Raw genomic sequence first — 25,136 nt, 5'->3', positions numbered from 1 at the left:
ATGCCTGTACACATGCAGGGAGGCTGCCTCGGAGATGCTGTAATTACAGCACGTTAGAGCAGACTCAGTTGAATCTGCTGGAGCATGCTAATTAGCACATTCCAGCCGGCCTCCATGTCTCGCGTAATAGCATCCCCGTGCTTCGAAATGGCGGTGGGGATGCTTTAAATCTCATTCAAGCTTTAGTTAAAGCGCCCTCCACTTCCATTTTGAAGCATGGGGACACTGATACACGAGACACTACAGGTGGTTTAATTAGAACTGCTCTAATTAAAGTACGCCACCCTCGGAGCACCTGTAAAAATGCCCCAAGCTACTTCATTTGGGTCCAACCACACAGGGCTCAGGGCTCCTTTAGGTATCAGTAGGCGACAGCACTGTTTTTTTCCTTGACTTCCTTGTCTACTTGTGGACCAACTGCCTTAAGTCTTAGGACCAGAGCTAACCCACCTCTCTCCCCAGACTCCCCTGTAGTGTAAGCACACCCTTTCCATTATTTCCAACTGTACAGACGGCCTGGTTTTGCAATTTACCTCTTTGTCCTCCATAATGTCCCTCAAGCTCTCTGGCTTTTAGGGCCCAGTGTTAACACCTGATTTGTTCATTCTCTTGGTGGAGGATTTCCATGTGATGGAAACCCTAACCCCTTATAGAGAAGCTGGAGAAGACCCACTTTCTTCAGCCCTCATCCATCCATGCTGTTTTGTCTGGTTCCACATTTATTCATTGGTTGAATAAACCCTCAACAAGTCACTTTTCCAAAGGCTGACCTTTAAGGCTCTGACAGAAGGGATATTTGTCACATGATCAACCCCTTGAAAGTGCTTTACAGCTGTGCCCTAACAGAAATGCACAGCTGCAGAACGCTTTAAAAGTGCCTAATCGCACGACAAATTAATCCTCATTTAATGAGTGTTCAAATGATAGCACTCCAAAGTGGAGCGCCTTCATTAACTTCTGTTTGTCCCTGTATTGGGGCAGGGCTGGGCTGGGCTGATGCAGCCTAGCCCTGACCCTGGTGCTCTCATCGGGATGGGAGGGCGAGAAGGTAGAGGAGGGAGCTCTGTTTGCCGAGCCTGTGCTGGGCGGGAGATAGGTGATGTGGACTGGAGCCCTCCTTCCCCGCCTGCCCTGGCCCCATTCCATAATGCAAGGAGTCTGGGGCAATACACTCTAAAAGGCAGTAAGAAGACACAAGAATACAGATGGTTTGTGAAATCAAACTAGATGCCATAAGCTGGGCATAGGTTGGTCTCCCTAATGCCACTCACCTAAATCTTTTGTTCCCGAATCAAAACACAGGGAAGTGCGGCAGGAAGTAGATTTTCCATTTACAGTTGTGTTATTGCACCACATGCTTTCTGTAAGCAAAAATAAACTCAGGCTAGTCAATGCCTACATTTCCCTCAATAAGGGCAAGGCCTGCATAGCTTTTACTTATTTCAATCCTTTCTGTAGCAATGTAAGTGTACGCACTGGCCTGGAAAGTGTAGTTATGCTGCTCCATGGGAAGCCAGAGGCAGTGGAATATGTGACTATTCTGATCACAGAAACAGGCTTCGTTGGGTTTGTCTTTTTCCCCCCCCTAAGACTCAGGCTATAAGGGTGTATGTTGATGAAACAGGGGCCCTAAATTGAAGCGGTGGGTTTTTAAACCCATCGCTTCAATTTAGGGCCATTTAAACCTCCGTGTCATGCATGGCAGAGTGGTCCCTGGGCTGCAGAGGGGAAGGGTGGGTTGATGCTTTCCTCCATGGCAGCAGTGACCCCACCACAGGTGGCTCCTGGCTCAGGCAGTCCCGGGGGGCACCACAGCCGCGGAGGGAAGCACTGGGACCCCGTGCAGCTCAGGCAGGCAGGCTCGGGGAGGGGGGCGGGAAAATCAGACTCGCCACTTTTCTTGGGTGGAGCCTGCCTTCCCAGGCTGCTGCCAGGCTGCCTGCAGAGCCCCTGAGCTGCACGGGGCCCGGTTCTTGACTCTGCAGCTGTAGGGGCAGCAAACTAAAACTCCTCAGAGGAGTTTTAGTTTGCTGCACCCCAAGTCATTTAAGGTGCATTACACCACCAAATTTCCTACAGCGCCTGGAATTAATGCACGGTATGCCATGGACACGTGCAAACGCCGACACCATTAAAGCGGTGCAAAAGCATTTAGCCCGCTTTAATGTGCTGTGCACACATGCCTCTTGTTTCATCTACACACAGCCTAAGGTATTCTGAGATTTTATGGGAGAATAATTCAGTTGAGAAAATTTTGTAAATTTTCGGTCAGATTCTAAGATTTTCTTTCCATTTTTACTTACCTCATTTTTAGCTACACTTCTGACGGTTTCATTCATAATTATCCATCTTGGGATTTTTCTTATTATGATTAAGTTCATATTGGGCACATCTACTTAGGCATTTGATCCAGGTTCAGTTTACCATGAGTAGACTACTTAGAAGTAAATGCTCCTGGGCAGGCATCTACACATGCAGAGAAGCAGGAGCAGATTTGCTGCTAATAGCAGGAAACTGCTCCTGCTTCCTGGAGTCCTGCAATGGGCCACTGCTGGTCCCAGAGGGAGATCTAGCCCCTCTCCCCCTCAGGTGCTAGCCCAGGGGCTGGCAGGGAGTACTGTGCCAGGAGACAGCTGTCTCCTGGCTGGGGCTGGGACACTACTTCCTGACCCCAGGGGCTGCCTGGGGTTGGGGTGAGGATAATTTCCCCCTGCCCTGGCAGCATGGAGCTCCTGGCCCTGGCTCCCTGATCGGGCAGGGGCCTGGAAAAAGCTGCAGGGATGGGGGTAGGTCCCAGCCCCCGGCCCTAATCTGCCAGTCGGACAGCTAGCTCGCTGCCAGCTGCCCCACTGGCAGATCAGGGCAGGAGGCTGGGACCCACCCCCATCCGTGCAGCTCTTTCCAGGCCCTGTGCCCCATGCCTACAGCTCTTTCCAAGCTTCCACAAGTGTGGAGCTGGGTGGGGAACAAGCTGGGGAGCTTTCCCCCCACTCAGCTATATGAGAGCAGAGCTTGGCAGAGCACCGGTGCCATGCTGCAAGGCCGGTGCTGGGAGACCCTTATCTCCAAGTGCCAGCTCCGCAACTGGACTGCAGAGCTGGCCCTGGGAGATAAGGATCTCCCAACCCCCCCGATCCCCTGATTGCCATGGCAGAGCGAGGGCTGGGAGGTAAAGATAGTTGTTTCATAGTGTCATAGTTGGTAGGGTTAGAAGGGACCTGAGCAGATCACCAAGTCCGACCCCCTGCCATGGCAGGAAAGAGTACTGGGGTCAAACGACCCCGGCAAGGTGTTCATCTAACCTCCTCTTAAAGACCCCAAGGGTAGGAGTGAGCACCACTTCTCTTGGAAGTTGGTTCCAGATCCTAGCCGCCCTGACAGTGAAGTAGCACCTCCTGATGTCTAGTCTGAATCTACCCTCTGCCAGCTTGTGACTGTTATTTCTTGTCACTCCTGGTAGTGCTCGGGGGAACAGGGACTCCCCCAATGCCTGCTGGTCCCCCTGACTAGTTTGTAGACGGCCACTACATCCTCCTCAGCTTTCTCTTGTGGAGACTGAACAGGTTCAGGTCCCATAGCCTCTCCTCGTAGGGCCTGCCCTGTTACCCCTGATCATGTGGGTGGTCTCCTCTGAACCCTCTCCAAGCTGTCCACATCCCTCCTGAAGTGCGGCGTCCAGAACTGGACGCAGGACTCCAACTGCGGCCTGACCAGTGCCGCATAGAGGGAGAGGATCACCTCCTTGGACCTGCTCGAGATGCATCTGTGGATGCATGACGAGGTGCGGTTGGCCTTCCTGACCGCGTCCCCGCACTGTTGGCCCATGTTCATTTTGGCATCAATAATGACTCCAAGATCCTTTTCAGCCTCTGCACTGACGAGGAGGGAGTTCCCCAGTCTGTAGGTATGCTGCTGGTTCTTCCTCCCCATGTGCACCACCTTGCACTTGTCAGTGTTGGAACCCATCCTGTTCCCATCCACCCACCCCTGTAACCTGTCCAGGTCCGATTGCAGCCTATTCCTCCCTTCTAGCGTGCCCACTTCCCCCCACATCTTAGATCTGCTGGCCCTCGCTCCCTGATCTTGATCTTGGAGCAGGGGGCTTGGAGCTCCTTGCAGCCAGGGCAGGGGGACATAGTTGCTACCTGGGCTACAGTAGCTGAGCCCCCCACAGCAGCAGCAGGCAGCTTGGGGCAGGGAGAAATCTCCCACTCCTGGTAGATAGCTGGCCAGGAGCAGATTTGCTCCAGGTCAGTTGTTTAAGTGAGTGGTACGGTGTTGTTACTAGTCGAAAATCAATTTGCTGTTTATATTTGCAGGTAGCAAATTTACTCACAATTAGTGAGGTTTATGGCATAGTAAGCATGCACACATATAGACACATGGTTACTTCGCAGTAAACTATATCACAACGTTGTTAAGCATCTCATGTAGATGCACCCATTATTGCCTCTCCATACTGCTATTCTTTTTACTATCAGGGAAACACATCCCAAACCCACTGCTGTTGTATTCAATGGGGCACTCCACCAGTTTCGGTATTGCTAAGATCTGGCTGATCTTAGCAATACCTTCAAATTTGCAATACCTTCAAATTTGCAAATTTGCAATACCTTCAAATTTGCATTGATGTGAATGAAGCAAAAGAGGCCCCAATTCCAATGTCCGAATGCCTCCTTGGCTTCAGCAAGATTAATCTTTACTTGAACCGATGTGAAGGAGATCAGATTTAAACCTTAGAGATTTCTTTTTGGAAAATTTGTCCCTGTAGCCCTAATGCAATACTGTGTCTTTATAAATGCACAGTCAATAGCCATGGACATCAGTGGGAATTGTAGGACTCTCTCTGGCCTCATCTATACGTTCATTAATGCGTCATAGTTATGGTGCATTAAGTTTAGCATTCGTTTAACCACATAGTATAGCAGTGCACAGTAACTTGCACTACTGCGCAGTAGCACTGGTGCATGGGTTTTTAGTGACGCTTACTGCGCAGTAGCATATTAGCACAGTTTTTGCCCGGCATGTTGCTGCGCACTGTTATTAGGCTATTGTGCAGTTAGCATCTCGTGAAGACGTGCCCCGCAAGGGATTGAATTTGGTCCTTTGACTCAGTAATCTACCTAGCAAGATCTTTGCGAGGCAGTGATTTTTTGAGGTGACACCTTTGATTTCCTGGACCGTTACAGATACAACAATGATCGAACCTACTAGCAGGATATATTTCATTTTTAATGTATGCCCTCCCCCAGGCAAGATTCTTCTCATGACTATACCGAGTGAATCTGGGATAATTCTCCTGCCAACATTGGATTTCTTTGGATTTATACTAGTCTAAGTCAGGGGTTGGCGATGTTTTTGGAAAGAGTGCCAAAAACACCTGCACGCTCAGCATGTAACATGTTGGTGTGCCAGGGCAGATGGCAGGGGAGCTGCAAAGAGCCCAATCCTTGTTGTGGCAGCACAGCCTGGCTTCTTCCCTGCCATCCACCCCAAGGTGCACGTGCCAAGCAAAATGCCTTTGCGTGCCACACTCTGGCACCCGTGCCAAGGGCTGCCTACCCTTAGTTTAAGTAAACGCAGAATTTGGTCTCTTGCTTTAAAATGCTTCATATGAGTATTTTAAATAAGATCCGAGGATGAACCTCCAGCCCACTGAAGTCAATGGCAGCAATCCTATTGCTCGCGGTGGTAGCAGGATTTCACCCCCAAATTTTTAGACCTCGGTCCTGTTTTCTTGTTGTTTTTTTTTTTTAGCAAGCTATTTTGGCATGATTCTGCTCTGGGTATTCTGTGCACCAGTGGTTGGTTTTCTTCTGATTTGCTTCAGTGTAAACCAGGAATAAATCTGTGAAAGTCAGTGGGGGAGAAAGGCATGTGTGCAAAAACAGACTGACCTGAAAGGTTCAGTGCCAAAAGAACAGCTGAGGCTTAGGCAGATCTGTATTGGCATGTGAATGGCAGTGAGGCAAGGTCAGACTGTAGCTGTCCATGACCAAATCAAATACAGCCGTGAACAGTGACATGGGAAACACCGCTATTTGCCCCAAAGGGCTAAGCACACAGTCAGAGCTAGAATTTAGCTAGGTTTTCCCCTTCCCTCCCTTTCTGTAATCAAGCAGTAATGATTGCTGTTTATATTTAGCTTTTTACCACTGGTTCAATAGACGAGAACACCTACCACCTGGCTTCCTTTTTTAGCTAGCATTGCCCCCTCCTCCTCCTCCTCACAGGAAGAGAGAGTGATTGTCAGAGGAGTGAAAACTATAGTGATTGGTATGAGCACCCCCAAGGCACATCCGTTTAGATTAACACTCGGAGGTAGCAGACTTATATAAAGATCTGCCCTCTCCCCACTTCCAAGTTCACTACAGTGCAACTTCTAGGGCCCCGACTGTCCAGCTGACAAAAGAGAAGTGATGGTTTTTCCATCAGTCTAGCAGATCTTGTCAGGATATTCATTCTTCAAATCAGCATCGGTTTTTGCTTTCCTTATTATCACCCCCGCTACCGCTGTTCCTCAGCCTTGGACCCGATTCGGAAGATAGATAAATATTTGGATGAGATGATCTGGGCAGGGATGTTCCTACTTGCAGCAGAGGATTGAATAAGCGAGCTCTTTGAAGCCTTGTTCCAGCCTTATTTTACATGACTCTGATTTTTAAAACCATTGAAATCAGTAGAAGCCTTTCCATGGACTTCGGCGGGCTGCGGCTCAGTCTGTCCTTTAGAAATTTGCAGGCAGCTGTCATCCCCTCGCCTGACCTGCCACTTCACCGAGTGACACACATGTTAATCCATGTAGGCCCCAATTCAGAGACATGCTCAGGCATGGGGTTCAATATATCTCTGTGAAGGAAAGCACTTAAGCCTTTGCTTGAGTCCAATTGAAGTCAGCGCACTTCTTCATGTGCCCTTATCATAAGATCTGGTCCTGCCGCTCTGTGCTTGTCTAGGTGCGACTTTTGTAACATAAATGTGACTTTTAGGGTTTCTATTTTTTTTAGCAGCTTATGAACTTTGTAGCTTGCAGAGCAAAACTCTGCTAACACGTGTTATGAATTTTGCTTGTAATCCTGGGACTTTTATGCTTTAGGATCGATTTGACATAACCAGTCACACCCATTATGTCTAAATCCCATGCAAATTATAGACCCGAGAGCGATGTTAACACAACCCTAAAGCTAATTACCACTTCTGGCCTGCTCGCGATTACCTATGTAATTACTGTCATAGGGTATAATGAGTAAACAAAATGCAGTTTACTCGGCGTTTCATGCAGTGGGTCATTTCTTGTGCGCTGCGCTGCTAAACCAAAGTAGCCTTGTGCTATTTAGATGAATGCTTATTTTGCTGAGTTGATCTGGGCTTCGCTGAATTCCTGCCCCTTGGGCAGGGGCCTGGACCCGATGATCTTGTGGGGTCCCTTCGTGCCCTAATGTCTATGGATAATCGGTGAAGTTCACTTCTGTGAATCCAAAGCCAATACAGAGGAGAGTACAAGGGGCAGGATAGAAAGAGGAGCCGCTACAAGTGAGACATCCTGGATGCAGCCTCCCAACCCATTCGGCATGGGGGAAGTGGATGTTGGTCTGGCTTGAAGGGAATGGGTTGAAGGTAAAGGATCTGCTCGAGGGGTGGAGGAGATCCTGTCTGCTCTATCACCATTTAGCCTTCCCCAAGGATGCAGTTCAGCCACCAAAATCTCACCTAACGTATTATCTTAGAAGACAGTTTTTATGCCTAGCTATCACTCTACTGTACTAAATTTAATAAGTTACCTCTTCATTTTGTGCTGCACCCTTTCATTTAGTTTCTCTCTTACAATACTCTCTGGAGCTCAATAATTCAGGTCATAGGACATAAATAATGACAGAAAAAGAGAGACATGAATGGGCTCGGGAAAAGGAAAATATATTTTCACCGCCAATTTGGTGTAAGCTGGAGAACTGGTGAAGCAAAGAGAGATAAGGAAACCGTGTCGAGAGGATCACATGTGTGGCAGGGCGTGTGGAAAGGAAGGAGGCCAGTGCTAAATTGAAGGCAAATGGTCTACAGCCTATGAATCTGGTGATAACAAAAGTTTTTAAAGAGGGCAGGGCTGTTTTTAATCGAAGCTTGAAATGAATGGGGAGCCAGTAATCATTCCTGGGGTAGGGGAGGGAGAGGGTGATGTCCTGGTGTTACTTTACACAGAATAAAAGACAGGCAGAGTCTGGAGAGCTTGAGGTCTTAGGGAAGCCATAAGGAAGTGTGTTGCAACGATGAAGACAAGATGGGATGTAGATGAAGAGGGGGCCGCAGCAACAATGGAGCCATAGTGTAGCCATGAGTCTATGGATGTGGTTCATAGACAAAGAAGGAGAACTCACAGTCATGGCTATAAACAGCACAGACCATTGGGAAACCTTAACTGAGGGTGGAGATGGTGGGCATAGTATTTTTGGAAAGGATGCGCCTCTTCTCATTAATAGGCTAAGGAAATATAGACCAGATGAAAGTGCTCTAAGGCACTAAGTATATTAAGTTACACAGCTGGTTGGTTCATCATGCTTAATGAGAAGTCATCAATGGGACAACATCCTTAATGATTAAGATGATGGGATCGAGATGATTAAAATGATGGGATTGAGTGCACTTTTAGCAACTTGTGGATGACATCAAGCTGGATGGAGTTGCAGACGCCGGAGGGCAGGGCTAGAACCAGAATGATGTGGAAAAATGGTCCCTAATCCACTAGATGAAATTCAACAAGGACAAGTACAAGTCCTACACTTGGGACAAAATAATTGCACGCACAAATGCAGAGTAGGGAACGATTGGCTAGGCTGGGGGTTACAATAGATTTAAGCTGAATATGAGCTAACAACATGCTCTTGTTGCACAAAAGGACAGCAGTAGACTGGGGCGTGTTAGCAGGAGTGGACCCCACACTTCAAGAAGGATGCGGAGAGATTGGAAAGAGTCTACTCAGAGCAACAAAAATGATTAGAGGCTTGGGAAGCATGGGGAAAGGCTGAAAGAGCTAGGGTTATATAGTCTGAAGAAGAGAAGACTGAGGGGAACTTTTGATAACAGTCTTCCAGTACCTAAGGGGCGATTGTACAAAGGATGGAGATAACCTTTTCTCTGTGGCCGTAGGAACAATGGCCTCAAGATGGAGAAGCGGAAATTTAGGATGGAGATAAGGGGGGTGGGGGGTGTTTCCTGGATTATAAGGGTGATCAAGCACTAGAACAGGCTACCTAGAGAAGCTGTGGGATCTCCAGCCTACTCCAGCCTGTTGAGGACTAGGTTGGACAAACAATTGGCTGGGATGGTTTAGTTGGGGGGTTGGACTACATGACCTCAAAAGGTCCCTTCCTACCCTACTTTCCTATGATCTTACCCGAGAGAAATGTTTCTGCCTTTAATATACTGAGCTAAAGAGAGTAGAGGGAAGACTACAAGATACTTGGTTACGAAGAAAGCAGACAAGGGTGAGTTATCAAAGGAATCCAATTATATGTATAATGGCGTATTGGCAGTGCAGGAGTCTGAAGTAAAGGAAAAGCAAATGCTGAATGGATACAGATGCATTGGAGGATCCACAATGGGAAATCAGAGGTGTCAGGTGACAAACCCAACTGTTGTCCTGATGTGTGCTGGTGCGTCTGTCAGGCTGCCTTCTTCTGTTTCTTCCGCTTGCCGATCAGGAAGCATCCCTACCAAAAAAGGGACAAAACACTAGATACTCCCATTATGACAGGGACATCCCCCTGACCAAGATTTTCTGAATGGGGGCCTAAATTAGTCTCCTTAGTCCTTGCAGTCTCTAAATAAGCATCTTTGATTGCTACAGATAAAGCTCCTAATTTTAGGCTCCTAGGTGTGCTAGTCTTGGACCCCGTTTTGAGGAACTCCTGGTTCCCCTCCAGCCCGTGGTCCTGTAGCTGATTTCCAGACGAGATTAAGTTGGCAAGGATTTATATTTCTAGCCAGAATGAAGGGGAGGTGTCAAAACGAAGGATGTTTGAAACATCGAGCCCTTTGTGTTTTTTACCCCTTGCTTTTTTAAAGAGAGAGGCAGTGAAAAACAGCACAGAAGCTGTCTCAGGCAGGAAGTTCTCTGAAGGAGATGCCACACTGCGTTACGCTGGCTATGCATTGGTTGAGACAAAACTCCACCTGTGTCATATTTTTCAAAAAATAAACACAACAGGAAGTCTGTTAACCAATGCCAGTCTTATAGAAATACAGGAACTGCTGGGCTAACGAACAAGACAACAAAGAGGAGAGAGACAGCGCTGTCGTATCTCAAGTCAAGTTTTCTTTTGGGTCCTCTCATCTGCCCAAGGAATGCAGCAGCGGTGGAAAAAGCCTTTCATGTGACACTGCGAGATCCAGTTTGGGCCAACGTGGTGAGAAGTTTAAAAAGAAATTAAAAGGCCATGAGAAATAGTCCCAAAAGTTAAGACAAAAATCAAATGCAGAGAGCTCATTTTTCTTACATAAGCCTCTGGGTTTTTGCTGTTTTATTTTTTGCTGCTCACGTTTTGAAGAATTGGGCTCAAGAAGGAAGTCGAACGAGTTACTGATTGGAACCAAAAATGGAATTGAGCGGTCAGTTTTAATGATCAGGGACTGAGAAAGAGCAAACTAGCAAGAGAAACAGAGGAAAGTAAACCCCGTGTTTGTACTTCTTTCTGTCTGAGTAGGGTAGCGGTGTATTCATTTGGTTTTGCCTTGTCAGAGGGAGAAGGAGATGTTCATTGAGTAGCAGGGTCCCTTCCGACCCTAACATCTATGAATCTATGAGACATGGCAACTGTCTTGATGCCACAGGAGTTGCTCACAGAAGGTCCATGTCGCCGTCCAGCCTGTGGCTCTGGTCTGCAGCTCTTGGCCCTTGCAAGGGTGGTAGCTTGTTGCAATCACTGGTCAGCACAGACAGATTAGCTGCTCTACTGGGGAACAAGCACCCAGCATCCGTTTTGACTGACAGCTCTATCCCATCCTCCTGGGTATCCATGTTTCTGCAGTGATGCCACGATGCCATTATTTCACCTCAAAAGTCTGTATATCTCCTTATTAGTAGTGAGGACCTGAGTGGTCTGAAGGTCCAGTCCTCTGCTGCTGTTCATCTGCAGAGTTTAAGTAATATAATACAGTGAAACCAGTTTACATGACCAGAAGCTTTGGCCCAATATGCAAATGCTACTGGTCACACAGGAAGTGCAATAAAGAACGAACTCCCTGAGGCCAGTGGATCCAAATGGCCGCGCTTACTAGTATATATAACCTGCAAGCCAAGCTTCCTCCATGCATTGCTGCATCTCTAAACACAGAACGCAGAGAGTGTTACTAGATGGCCAGCAAATGCTTGAAAAAGAAACCCCCTGATTTCTGCACGCTGCAGCTGGCTACTGGAAATTCGGTGCCAGCATTTCCACGAGGCAGAAGGAAGAAATGTGCTTCCTGGCTCTGGGCTCCAGGTAGGCTAGTGGAGGTGCTTGCTGGGCAGTGGGTTGGGCAGGCATCCCCTAGGTTTGGAAATCAAATTTGCTTGTGAACTTCTTGGAGGTTTTTAACATCCTGGAGTCTTGCACTGTAACAATCCCATTAGTGACAGCTGGTTTCCTATCACTCCTCTCCCTCCTCTTCCACCCTCTCTCAGCCACTACCTGCACGTTCTGTGGCTGACTATGGAGAAATGGCAAATTAAATAGCTATTGAAAGTCCTCCGCTCGTCCTCCTTCTTGCTGCCCCAGGCAGCCTCTGTAAGAAACTGTGACATAGGGACTGAACCATCCAAAAGGCTTTCAAAATTCATTTTTCCCTCTTTAGAAGGAATAACCACTGTTTATGCTCCAAATGAAAATCAGAAGAGGGATTATTTACCTATGTCCAACACTGGGCACATCTACACGTTCATTAATGTGCTGTAATTATGGCTTATTATGTTTAGTACCTGTACTAACAGGTACTAATTTAATGCACCGTAATCGGCGCTACTGTGCATTAGCGCAGATGAATGCTTTTTTAGTGATGTTAATACGCACTAGACTAAATCGACTGTGCATTAGGGCATTAGCATGGCTTTTGCTCACCACGCTAACGCGCACTAGAATTAGTCTTCTGTGCATTAAGTGTCTCATGTAGACATGCCCACTAAGTCCTAACATCTACTGAACTGAAAAACATAGAGAAAGAAAAATAAGGCCAATATCCTGCAAAAAACTTGAGTGCTCAGCTTAGCTCCCTGGGTGTGATCCTGCCGAAGTCAACTTAAGAGACAAGAGGTGTGCAAAAACCTCTCTGGAAGATCCAGGCTTTTTTTTTTTTTAATGTGTGTGGCTTCTCGTTAGCAGGGAGGGAGGAGCTGAAGTTTTGCCCCTCGTTGCAGCAAAGCACGGGCTCCTCTACTTGCTTGTGGGTACGCATCAGAAAGCTACAGGCAAAAGCATTCAGATTCGCGACTACCGTTCATTTTGCAGTTTGAAGCGTTGCCAGCAAAAGAGAAATAGATATACGCCGTGGAAATATCTCTATGTAAAATGTGAGTTTAAAGGCTAAGACAAGCAGCTGCTTCTCAAAAGCTCAGTGTTTCTCCCCCTCATGGGGCCCTGGTTCAACAATGCGCTCGAGCACAGGCTTAACTTTAAGTCCCATTCTGCAGAAAATGTATCCACGTAATTAAATGTCATTGGAGTCAGCTGCATTTTGCTGACTAGCAGCTTTGGTTTGGTGGTTCTCCTCTGTTCAGGTTCAGTTGATTAAGTACCATAAGGAGTTCCCACTCAAGGAAGGGTTTCCATACATTGCATAACTCTCAAGAGGTTGCATCCAGCTTTGTGTATGGAAACAAAGGCCAGGCTTAGTTTCAACCCCAATGAAGTTGTATTTGGAAGGCACAGCAGAGCACAAGTTATAAGCTGGCCTTTTACAGAATGGAGAACTTGACCCTCGGGTTTCACATGCCGTATATATCATTTCTTCTTTCCATTGGGAAATTAAGAAGCCATTCCCCAAATGCGGTGCAGCTGTCTCTAATGTTAAATGAAACCTCCCCCATTAAAGCGAACCACTGCTGCGGCAGGCTGGGGTTGTGCTGTAATTCTTTATGGTTAAGGGCTTCCAGCCAAGCAGCAGTCCTGTAATTGCAATGTAGTCAGTGTGACCTGCTAAGCAGATGTTTGAGCAGGAGCCGATAGATTTGCAGGGAAGATTAAGAAAGAGATGCTAGATGCCTGCTTTCTGTATGAATTATTCACGAGGGTGCGATTGTCTGCAAAAGACCTATGCACCATTAAAGTCCCATTTCAACCCTTTTTTGAGGGGCAGACTTGGCCACTGTCAGGTGTTACTGAGTGCAACAGCTGAAGCTGAGCTAAATCCACTGAACCCAGTTTTCCCTCAAGTTTCTCCTCCAGAGGCACTTTAATGTGACCTATAAATCCTCATTATCTTATGCCCGTGCATGTCTGCACACACACACATGCAGGTGAGGAAAGGCAGAAGGGAGGAACGCAGAATGAAAGCAGGGCATGAATAAATAAAGAAACACCCAAAGGGTGTCCAGGAGCTCCCATCCCGCAGGTGGTTTTCTTCTGAATCCTGAAGTCGCTCTTGCTCCTCCGCGGGAAGCTGGTGCCCCGAAAGGTGCCAGTGAGAGACCCTGTGTCTAATAATTTCCAGTCCTCTTTTTCAGGTGACCCCCTGATCAGCCACATCAAGGTGATCGAAACTACCTCTCAGTATTTGTGCATCCTGTGAGCAGATGCATGATCTCATCCCTGTGGCCCGTGCCTTTATGTCCCTGTACGCCGCCACAATCTTACCCTATGCCTTTGGCATAGTCTTTCAGAGATCTTGTCACAAAGAGGGCACTTGAGAGGGAGGGGGAATGGTCTGGGTGCTATGGCACGAGCTTAGCGTTTGGGAGATACAAATTCAAACGCTTGCTCTGCCACACATTTTCTGATTGACCTTGGGCAAGTCCCTTAGCCCTGAGCCTTAAAGATACCGTTTCTGGTGCCTAAGTGTGATTCCACCCTGTTCAAGTCCCTGAAAGTCTGTTAACACGTCTACTTCTGTAGCACGCCATCGCCTGAACTTTAAGCTTGAAGAATCACAAAAGGGTGGCAAGTAGAAGAAAGATCTATCCATCTTTTGCATTCGCTGTTTTTCAGGGACTTGAATAGGGGAGAATAAAGTTGCACTTAGGCACCTAATAGGGGGAAGAGAATTTGGCTCCTAGGGCCACGTTCAGACAAGCGGTTGTCCGTCAGGTGTTCCCGTGCTCCTACCTTGCAGTGCTGGGGGGTTGATCCCAGGAGATCCCAGATAAAAAGTGGGGTGGTGCGTGTAGCAGCAGTGTGCACTGTCTAAAACCAGAGCCATGCTCCAGCGACCGGCCAGGCTCCCAGCTTCAGGAGCAATGCAGCTGCAGCTCCCCCAGGCCCCCAGGTAAGGCTGCTGGGGCAGCACAGTTGCTGGCCTCAGTCTCCCCTATCCCACCTGGGGTGTGCGGCATGGGCATTCCTCGGGGACAAGAAACAGCCGCTGCTTCTTGTTTTTGGGGAAACAAATGTCCGCACTTGCGTGGACGCGACTTAGGTGTCTATGTAATTTAAAGTTCTGGGCCTTAGTCTCTTTGTAGCTTGGTTCCCCACCTGTAAAATGGGGATGACATTGCCCTACCGCACAGAGGGGATTAAAAGTATGGGATTCTCAAAAATTAGTCATGAGAGCCATGGAAGCATGTAAGAGGAAGGAATAGGCACAGTGCTTTCTGCAAACGCCACGTGGGAGATGCCGTTAGCAGTAGAAGAGCTCTCCGAGTAACCGTGATGCCCATAGTAAATATTGGCTATATTGAGGCTTTTTATTTTAAGCTTTCTGGAGCAAGGATATTGCATGTTGTTTCTTGCTAAGCTCCGTGAATGAGTACATAAACTTATTATTTATTTCCATAAATACATATGGAAATATTTATAAGACTCCTGCACCTCTTTTCCCCCCCACACAAGGGTTTTCATCCATTCCTCTTAATCACTGGGAAGTGGCTGAATGAGCCATGTAGATACAGTCCTTAGGGACATGTTTACTTTCAAAATCATCCCATGCTTGCTCGTCTTTTGTGACCATGATATCTTGTGTAGGTACAGGATACATGGCAGCTATGTGCAACTTTCAAGGCAATGTATTTAGGACTTAAACACAGTTACTGAACTCTAAACCCTATGTGGCCCTATTTTGTGGCATACAGCACTGAAATATAGGTGTTGCTGTGATAGAGAGGACTATTCTCCTTCCTTTTTTTGCATTAAACCATTGCTTCTCCATAGGGTAATATTAAAATGAGATGTGACAGATACTGAACATGCCAACAAGAGTTCTTATATCCCATACGTCTCTTATGAGTGACATTAATTCTACCGCAAACTCCTAAGGGCTTTGCCAAGCTACTGGCCGCTACTTGTGGTCAGCACCTGGAAATAGGTAGGAAGGGTAACATGGTTAATCAGCAAATGTCTGTAGGGAAAGGAAGGATCATCATGTGTTTAAAGAAATGAATTGGAATTTAGGGGGCCTGAGTTTAATTCCCAGTTCAGCCACAGACTGTCTGTACAATGATGGGCAAGGCTTTTAATTTCTCTGTACTCTAGGTCCCCAGAATTGGAGATGATTGCAATTCCCAGCCTGTGTCTTGTCCAGCTTACTTGTAATATTTACATTGCTAACTCTTCAGAGACAGAGACTGTGTCTTAGGATCTTGGTTGGGAGCTCATGGGGTATGTGCCTTGCTGCATCCTGGTTCTCAAGCAGGGTGTTGCAGAGCCCTGGGGTGCAGCAAGGTCCTCACCTAGGGTGCCGCAGGGTGCCACGCAGTATTAGCACAGACACCTACATATCATTCACAAGATAAACTTCAAATAACCCAAGGCATCAGAAGCATTCAGGCCTATTGCAGTCTTTCTGAATTCTTTGCAGCAAAGGAATTGCCTTTTTATATTTTCATAGTTTAAAAAAAAGAAAAGAAAACGAAGAGCCGGCACTGTCTGAGAGGGGCTTTGAGTCTGACGAGAGGTGTCTTGAGTCTAAAAAGGTTGAGAACCATTGTATTAGAATGAGTTGTTAAATCAGCCGGGCTTTGCCTGGTGTGCAGACTGGCAGCTTTCATCCAGCAATCGCGTGCATGCCTCTGATGCGCTGAGTGTACAGATTAGGGCCACGTGAAATTTCGTTTCGACGCCGTTTCGAGCTCGAGACAGCAAAACCGACATGGAACGGAGAGGGGCTTTGAAACAGCTTCGAAACGAAACAAGGCAAGTCGAAACGTTTCGAAACTCTCGAAACATTGAGTTTCGAAGCTCAAGCTGGGCTTGCTTGCAGGGAAACAGAAACTAAAGGAAGGAGGGGGAGAGGGAAGGTGGGGAAGGACTGCTCTCATTATGAACTGTGTAGCTGGCCAGTGACTGTCATCCTTCCCTGAGGTCTCTCCAATCCCAGTGCTCTGGGGGAGGGATGGAAAAACTGCATAAAAGGCAGCATTGTTTGAACTGCCCTGCTGTCTGCCTTGGGGTCAGTTGAGTGAGGGCGCACCTTAACACACACGGTGTCACCCCCCCCTGTCATGAGTGTTGCCTGTCAGCAGCCAGAGGTGCAGGCTCCCCCTGCACCTATCTCCTCGACAGCAGGCAGGCTTCATGGCCTCAGCAGGGGCCACCATCCTTGCAGCTGTCACCCTGCTGCGCTTTAACACACACAGTGTCACCCATGGCACCAGTTTTGCTTGTCTGCAGCTTGAGGTGCAGTTCCCCCCAAACCCCTGCACTTATCTCCTTGAAACTTGGCAGGCTTCGTGGCCTGAGCAGGGGCTGCCATCCCTGCAGTTTTCAGCCTGCTGCGCCTTAACACACACAGGATCATCTATGTCACGAGTTTTGCCTGTCAGCAGCTTGAGGTGCAGTTCCCCCCAAACCCCTGCACTTATCTCCTTGAAGCTTGGCAGGCTTCGTGGCCTGAGCAGGGGCTACCATCCCTGCAGTTTTCATCCTACTGCACCTTAACATACACAGGATCATCTATGTCACGAGTTTTGCCTGTCAGCAGCTTGAGGTGCAGTTCCCCCCAAACCCCTGCACTTATCTCCTTGAAACTTGGCAGGCTTCGTGGCCTGAGCAGGGGCTACCATCCCTGCAGTTTTCAGCCTACTGCACCTTAACACACACAGGATCATCTATGTCATGAGTTTTGCCTGTCAGCAGCTTGAGGTGCAGTTCCCCCCAAACCCCTGCCCTGATTTTCTTGAAACTTGGCATGCTTTGTGGCCTCCACAGGGGCTATCACGCCTGCAGTTTTGACTCCGCTGTGGCTTAACACATACACGTGACATGATTATTTTGCTTTCAAGACTTTGAGGTGCAGTTTTTCCAAAACCCCTGCAGCTCTCTGAAACTTGGCAGGCTTCATGCCTGCAGAAGGGGCTACTATTCCTGCAAGTCTCATCCAAATGAGGCCAGAAATGACAAAGTTATAGGCTGTTTCAAGCTTCCCCATTATAGCCTATGGGCGAAACGTCAAAACAGCGTTGAAACAGCAAAACTCAGAAACGGATTAGCGGTTTTGAATCGAAACAAAATTCGAAACAAAACGCTGTTCTGTCGAAATGCAAGTTGAAACGGAACGGTGCCATTTCGCACAGCCCTAGTACAGATAGTCTTCTGGGGAAACCTCATGCATTTGTAGCCATCTAATTGGGGTTGGGGGTGGGGACAAGGAGTTTCAATTTTTCGTTTTTTGTGAAGAAATGCAATTGAAGGCTCATGCCGGCAGTCCAAATAGGTGGCATGGATATTCAATGAAATCTCCTTTGGATACAGTCCAATTCCTTCGTCTGTAATGAGCCCGCACAGCCACCTAAAATAGCCTCATTTGTCGATGACTGATTGTCAGGACCTTTCAAATTCTATAGGACCTAATGGTGATAGATCGGTTTGTAAGAAGTTCCTTACACATTCCTCATCCAGAAGTTCAGTCTTTCATCATTAATGCATTGATGAATCTCTTAAATAGATTTTTTATAAGTTATAACGATATATCATCTTGAAGTCAGTTAATGTGCAACGAACCAGATGTGTATCCCACTGGGGAAAAGGGTTTCCAACTTGCTGGTGTACATGCTCTTATGATATGAGGTCACATTTGTGAGGTAGGATTATTGTTACTGAGTGATCATATTAGACTTCATTTCCTGGGTCTGATAGGTCATGAGAGAAGGGAATCATATATCTGTTAATAGCTTGGGATCTTGTAACTAGTCCAAAATAGTCTTTTTTTGAAACACTGGCTTTCATTTCTAACCCAATGGATCATGTTCATTGCTGTAATAACTGCATTAACTAAATGGCATTATACAAACGATAAATACAAACCATTATTTTTAGCTGTTATCACGTTTTCCTAAATATTTGAGACAATAATGTAACACACGGGCTATTTCTCTGCCAAAGAAATACAGAGCTGTATTTGGTTTGCTGTAATAAACTTCATCCTCCAAATGATGAATAATATTTATTAGTAAAACAGTGATTTTGTAAGCCAGAGTTACTCACACAGTGGTCTCTGGATCACTAATGGGGATATATTTGAGACTCTTATGAGCTTCTCACATTGCACAGAGCGAACGTTACTATCATGGGCATTTCACTCTTGCTGCCAGAAATCTTTAGGTTAGTTTTTTCCTTTTATTTGTCGATACGAAGGGCATGCCTCAATAGTTGAAGAAAAAGAAGCAAAAGCAATACCTTGATTTCTTGCAGTGAAACCACATAAGCTATTTGGATTGGGTTATTCTGCCTCAGCCCATTTGGGCTAATGTCATACTGCTTCTCTTCACCCCACCTTCTTCAGCAGCACAGACCTCTCTACTGATAAGCGTCTTTGGAGGGATTTGTTTGCTGCTGCTCAGCTGGACTTTCATGTGTGTCCCTGCACACCTATCCAAGCCTGGATATATAATACATGTCATTTCCTAGAGGAAGTTTCTCACTGTTTCCCATAAAGGATGTATTTGTCTAATGTGGAAGCATCACTGATACACTGAATGCACTGATACATCCAGAGGTGTCTCACCCAAACCCTGCAGAGAAGAAGATGGGTTATGCTAACACCTACTGTCCTTCTGTGCACATCATAACCGCTAATATTGACTCTCCCTAATTTTTCCTGTACCATCTAAAAAGCGGCGATGCTGTTGAAAGTCCTGTCTCCCCGTTGGGGACGGCAGCGCACACTGAGCTCTTTGGGAAGTCTTTTGAGCAATCTTAGGAGCTTTTCTATTATAACTTGGTGCTATCTGTGCACTGCTGAGGGGGATTATATGCAGTGGTTCAGGGATCTTTCTGTCTTTGCCCAACATCCCTACCAAAATACCAAAAACTTTCTGCTAGCATCTGAATACCTGCATGATTCCCTGATTACCAGATCCCATCGCTATATCCCTCAAGTCACTTCAGCCAAAACTAGAAGGAGACTGTCCCATAAAGCCAAGTTTGTAGCTCATCCCGATGTTGGTGACACTTCTTTGGAGAACCCCTTGAACAATTATTTAAAGATGTGTCAGAAACTAAATCCACCGTGTGATGATGCAGGAGCAAAACAGATGATCCAGTTTGCAAAGATGCTGAACCGTGAGTCCCTGGGAAGGCTTTTGCATCCAATTTGGTTTCAAGTCCAGATGTTTGTTTTAATGTTTTCCAGGCAGAAAAAATATCCTGCCGTATTTAAAGAAGAAAGGACAGTGTTGCTCACTTACCGAAAATCCTTCTGGCTACTGCAGTCACCCTGAATTTCCTTGTTGCAAGGGCTGATGGAATCTCATCTCTCCAAGTTACTAAGTATGACCATAGCCATTCCAGCAAGTGGTTGCTACATGTCTTTGCTCCAGCACCCCAGGTTACCGTGGCCCATTCACATACCTCTCTCCCATCTCCTTGAACAGAGAGCCAGAGTTTTAAAACCAGCCCGGCCAAAGGAGGAGTGACGCCCATTCTTTCAGATGAGAGAAATTGTTCCATGTTTTCTGCAAGTGTGATGCAAAGGAAAACCCATCTCATTCAAGGCTGATCTTGTCCTTGGGTATAATTCAATTTACAGGTAAGAAAAAAAGTCTCTCTCTACCCAAGTGTAGACTTGGGTCATCTTGCGGTCACCAGCGACTGGGTGGTGATATCAGTAGGTTGGCAAGGCTTTATCATGTCAGAAGAAAGGTTTTGCAGCCTGCCTAAAGTTAATTAGACGCTCAGTTCATCTCATCTCTTCTGGAGGGTGATTGCACAACTGATTCCTCACCACTGTAAATGTCTCATAGACTTGGTTCTGGGCTTTGTGATCATTTGTGATCCAGAAGAGTGCAATGTTTTAGGACAGGGATCCCCCAACTCTGACAGATGGCGCACCACCAATTTAAAACGATACAACCTTAAGTACCACCAGCAAGTTTTTCAGTTCAGTGTTAAGTACCACCAGAAAATTTTGTCATATCAGGTAATTATAATAAATCTGTTAACTTGTGCCACTGCCAAGTTTTCTGCGTACCACTGGTGGTACACGTACTGTGGATTGGGAACCACTGTTTTAGGCAGCTGATCACTGGAGCTGGGTTGTCTTATGATGCTGGGACCTGAAGGATTAATGGCTCCGATGACAAGAAAACTAGTTTACAACTAGTGGCTGCAGTGTAATGAAAGCCATTGTAGGGCCCAAATCAGAGATCTAAACTTTTCACACTATGTACTATGTCCAAATATTATGCCGGTAGGCACCCAATCACTCTGTAAATAAATACCTGTTCTGTTGGCACGAAGGATTATTTCCCTACATCTTTTCACTGCAAATTGCAGAGTACCTGCAACAGGAGGGCAAAAATGTTACTCGCGGCTTTCATATTATTCCTTGACGGCCCATTTTCTAAGTACTTTTTTTTAGTTTCCAATTACTCTGTGAAAATTCCCCACCCACACCCTAATAAGCTCATTCAGACGAGCTGAATTTTCTCCTTAAAGTAATTACGGGTCAGCTAACCAGCGATCTGAATGCCTGGGATCATTGCCATGCTGTGTATAAATAGCGCTTAATTATTTCACAGTGTCGTGTTTAGCTTGCAGGCTTGCAACAGAGCAGTATTCCCGAAACCCAGCGCAGTCTCACAGAGGTCTGTTTCCTGAGCATTTGACTTCACATAAGCTGTGGAAGAGGTTATCCCAGGAAAGTTATTCCTTGGCGCGGGGTCCTTGTAGTACCGATAGCAGGGTCTGTGTGGGCTGGTGCTGAGCCGGCAGTGCGCTGGTGCCCATTAGGTTTATTTCCAGCAAACACATCGTGGTGGGTTAAAACTAGGCAATGAAGCCAATAAGTGAAGCTTCCTAACTTCACTTGCTTGCAGGCTTTTGGTAGTCCATCATCTTGCTGGACAGAAGAGGAAGTCCCAGAGCCTTTCTGTGGATGGATGACTAGCTTCCAATTTACCCCTGGCTGACGGTGATAAGAGACTGCTTAAAACAGCGACCGTTTTTGGACTCTCTCAAATACCGTTGTTTTTTCCTTGATACAGGATCTGATATGTCACCCTTTCTCCGGATTGGTTTATCAAACTATGACAGTGGCCCCTACCTGCCATCGCAAGGGGAGGTGATTAACCCTTACTGTGCCGTGATGGTCAAAGAAGCAGTGGAGTCAGGTAAGCACCTACATATGAGGACAGGTGAAGTTCGGTCTCTCTTCTAATTAGTCTGTGTCTAGTTGTAGTGTTGAACCTATATAGAGTATGGGTGGAAAAGCAATGTCGTGGAATATTATAAATAGAAGGAATTGCATAAATCACATCGTTCTGCAGACGACTGCACCTAACGGCTGGGTTCAATGCGGGATCTGCAAAACCAGGGAGTTTTCAAGTTGCAGCTCCAGACAAGCCCTCACCTGTAATACAGGTCCTTGCATGCCTGGCTGCAGAAAACCGAACAGAGCCGTATCCCTGGTTCATTGTCTTCAGCTGATGTGCAGCTTGCCAGCAGGGCCCCCTGACCACCAGAGTTTGGTGTTTCTGGTGTTTGGTGATGGTCCTTAAAATGTTTATTCCATTTTTTGAGATTTTACCCAGTCCAGTAATTTCCCTGTTCTAAGTATCACAGGAAAGCTTTTGAATGAGGCAGAATATTACAAACCAGAGCTAGCTTTTCCTTGCAACGACTGCAATGTGTTTTCTGGGGTGATTCGATACTTCAGCGTGATGGTAATACTAGATTAGCCTATTCCTAGCTCTAAACGTGTGGATCATTTTATTAGCTTTAACAACAAATATAGCCCCATGTCATGCAAACCACGCATACATTTATGCATGAGAATAAAGACACCTTTCCTTGGGATTACTTACATGTGCAAAGTCATTTCCCTCCATAAGTATGTTTAGGGTTGGGTCCATAAAATTATCGTAGACTGCTTGTATTTATTGTAGTGTATGATTATGATTTATCTTAAACCTCAGATAATAAGTTTAATCTCATCCGTGCACTTGTCTCAGAAATCCACATCTCTCAGGGAATCAAGCCTGGAGTGGAAAGTAACAGTTTGAGAAAGACAGTTTTAACTACTTCAATCTTTGGCTGCCAATTTAAAATAAAACGATGAGTATACAGAGTGAACATTTTAACTGATTTTGGAAAGCTGTAGTGAACTCCATCCATGTAGAGAAAAAAACACGATCACGTGACATTTTTAGGATCTCAAATTTACAGTGTTTACTGAAAACGGTGCTTTCAATTTCAGTTTAACTTCAAGCCAGGCTTCCTGCTTTCAGTGAAATCTTTGAAGGAGCCATAACTTAAGAGTGAGGGCTTGTCCATTCAGAAGTGAATAAAATCAGTTTGGGCAGGATCAGTTTGTGTGCGCCTTGCGTAGGGATGAGAACATGGTAGGGGTTAATTTATTAACTAAGGAACGTAACTTTTCTTCCATTTAGAGTCTTCTCTAATGGGGCTAAGAAAAAGCCAGTAGGTAAAATATTTTTTTAAACATTTTGAACATTTATTCCCTTGGTTTAGGAAGCCCTTAAAAATCTCCTAAACCCTATTCAGCTAAAACGAGGCCCTTCCCAGAAATGTCAAGAATAGATACAAGGGGCACATCCAGACGAGCGCGCACATGTGCTTCCCCAGGGCCAACTAGCAGCAGAACATACTCATAGATCCATACATTGGAAGGGGTCAGAAGGGACCTCGGGAGATCACTGGGTCCAGCCCCCTGCACCAAGCAGGAAAGATAAGTGGGGGTCAGGGGACCCCAGCAAGGTGACCGTCCAGTCTCCTCTTGAAGATCTCCAGGGTAGGCGATTGCACCACCTCTGGAAGGAGCTTATTCCCCAGTTTGGACACCCTGGTTGTGAAGTTTTGCCTAATGTTGAGCCTGAATTGGTCTTCCAGGGGCTTGTGGCCATTACTTCTGGTTTTCCCCTCGGATGCCTTGATGAACAGTTGCTCATCGAGCCCTCGCTGTACTCCTCTAGTGTAGCAGTAAGCTGCTGCCAGGTCCCCTCTCAGCCTTTTTTTCTTCAGACTGAAGAGTCCCAGATCCCTCAGCCTTTCCTCGCATGGCTTGCCTTTTAGGACTCTGATCATACGGGTGGCTCTTCTTTGGACTCTCTCAAGCTTGTCCGCGTCCTTGTTAAGTGCAGTGCCCAGAATTGGACGCAGTACTCCAGCTGTGGTCTCAGCAGTGCTGAGCAGAGCGGAAGAATCACCTCCTTGGTTTTGCGGGAGATGCACTGATTGATGCATGCCAGAGTGCATACAGCATGGCACTGCCAGCTCATGTTCATACTGTGGTCTTTTATTACCCCCAGGTCCCTTTGTGCCATTACTGGTTGTCCCTGGGGAACACCCCTGCACCCACACTCTGGTGTGGGGCAAATTGCCCCGGGTGGCATAGGGGAGGCTGGGACCAGCACCTTAGACTTACCTGGGGGGCCTCCCAGGGCTACAGCTGTGGCAATTCATGCTCTGGCTGCTAGCCAGGCTCTAGTTGCAGGTGGTGCACGCTGTTGCCATGTACGCCACCCTGCTTTATTTCAGCATGCTGTTTTTTGGTACCAGGATTTCCCAGGATCTAATTTTGACTCAGCGTGGAAGTCACGTGCACGGGGTGCATTTTGAGGCACTGCAGAGTGCACATGCATGCTCCCATGGACATGCCCCAATAGGGCAAATGCACTGGGGGAGACAGTGCGAGGGGTTACTTTAGAATACAGTAATTAAAAGAATTAAGACACCCAGCTCCCACTAAATTCCAGTGCAATTTAGGTATAACAGCTCCCTTGAGTGCATTTGAAAATGTTAGGCTGTGCATTCTTTTTACTCCTCTGTTTCAAATGTTTTAGGACATTAGATTAGGATTGGTTAGTGTTTCTGAGCTTTGCAGAGGCTACGGGTCACTCAGAGATACGAGACTGGGAAGGCAGCAGGCGTTTGCTATACTCTGATCTAGTAGCATGGGGGAAGGGATGAAGCAAGGAATTACAGAGGGAAATTAAAGAGCACAAGGAAGAGAAGTAACATCCATGGCAGAGTGAAAGAGGCTGGGAAAGGCAAGGCCTAAGTATACAGGAGTGAAGTGTGCGGTACTTTCACCAATATGCTTTTGGGGGTGGGAAAACTTGCCCTTTTCCCGCCGTCTGGTATGCTGGCGAGTCTTGGATCCCTTCTGATACAGTTTAGTCTCAGTTCTCTCCTGAAGGTGTCGTGGAACCTCAGTACCTCTGAAAACCAGAAAGTTTGTGTTTCTCTGTCCAACAGGTAGCATCCAAGTGTGAAAATCGTGGCCTAAGTCACGTGTCCGAGGAGGCAGGATTAACCGGTTGGTAATAGAAGCTGGTAATAGAAACCAGGAATCCTGGCTCCCAGCCTGCTGCTCTGATCATGAGACAACAATCTCTCTCCAGGGGCAAAATTAAATGATTGCTGTAGAACAGGGAGTGATCTATAAACTTTTTCATACATTTTGATTTATTCATTTTAAACTAGAAGTATCTAACTATGTTTGCTTTGTTAGATGACTCCAGGAATATGTCAGGGTAGAAGGAGATACAACTCCACATTGGG

General features: G+C 46.6%; 1 protein-coding gene across 1 annotated transcript in view; it reads left to right on the top strand.

Moving 5' to 3' along the window:
• Window positions 1-25,136, top strand: part of PRKCQ (protein kinase C theta) — a 98,095-nt gene that overhangs the window by 7,717 nt on the left and 65,242 nt on the right. The window contains exons 2-4 of the mRNA XM_019487590.2: window positions 19,747-19,883; window positions 19,988-20,142; window positions 21,599-21,724. Coding sequence (XP_019343135.1) covers window positions 21,607-21,724 — 118 coding nt within the window. The 5' untranslated portion in view covers window positions 19,747-19,883; window positions 19,988-20,142; window positions 21,599-21,606. The remainder of the gene's footprint in view (window positions 1-19,746; window positions 19,884-19,987; window positions 20,143-21,598; window positions 21,725-25,136) is intronic.

This window comes from Alligator mississippiensis, chromosome 4, assembly GCF_030867095.1.
Source record: "Alligator mississippiensis isolate rAllMis1 chromosome 4, rAllMis1, whole genome shotgun sequence".
Classification (NCBI taxonomy): Eukaryota; Metazoa; Chordata; order Crocodylia; family Alligatoridae; genus Alligator; species Alligator mississippiensis.
Note: the sequence above shows the minus strand (reverse complement) of the source record. Positions and strands in the feature narration are given on the sequence as shown.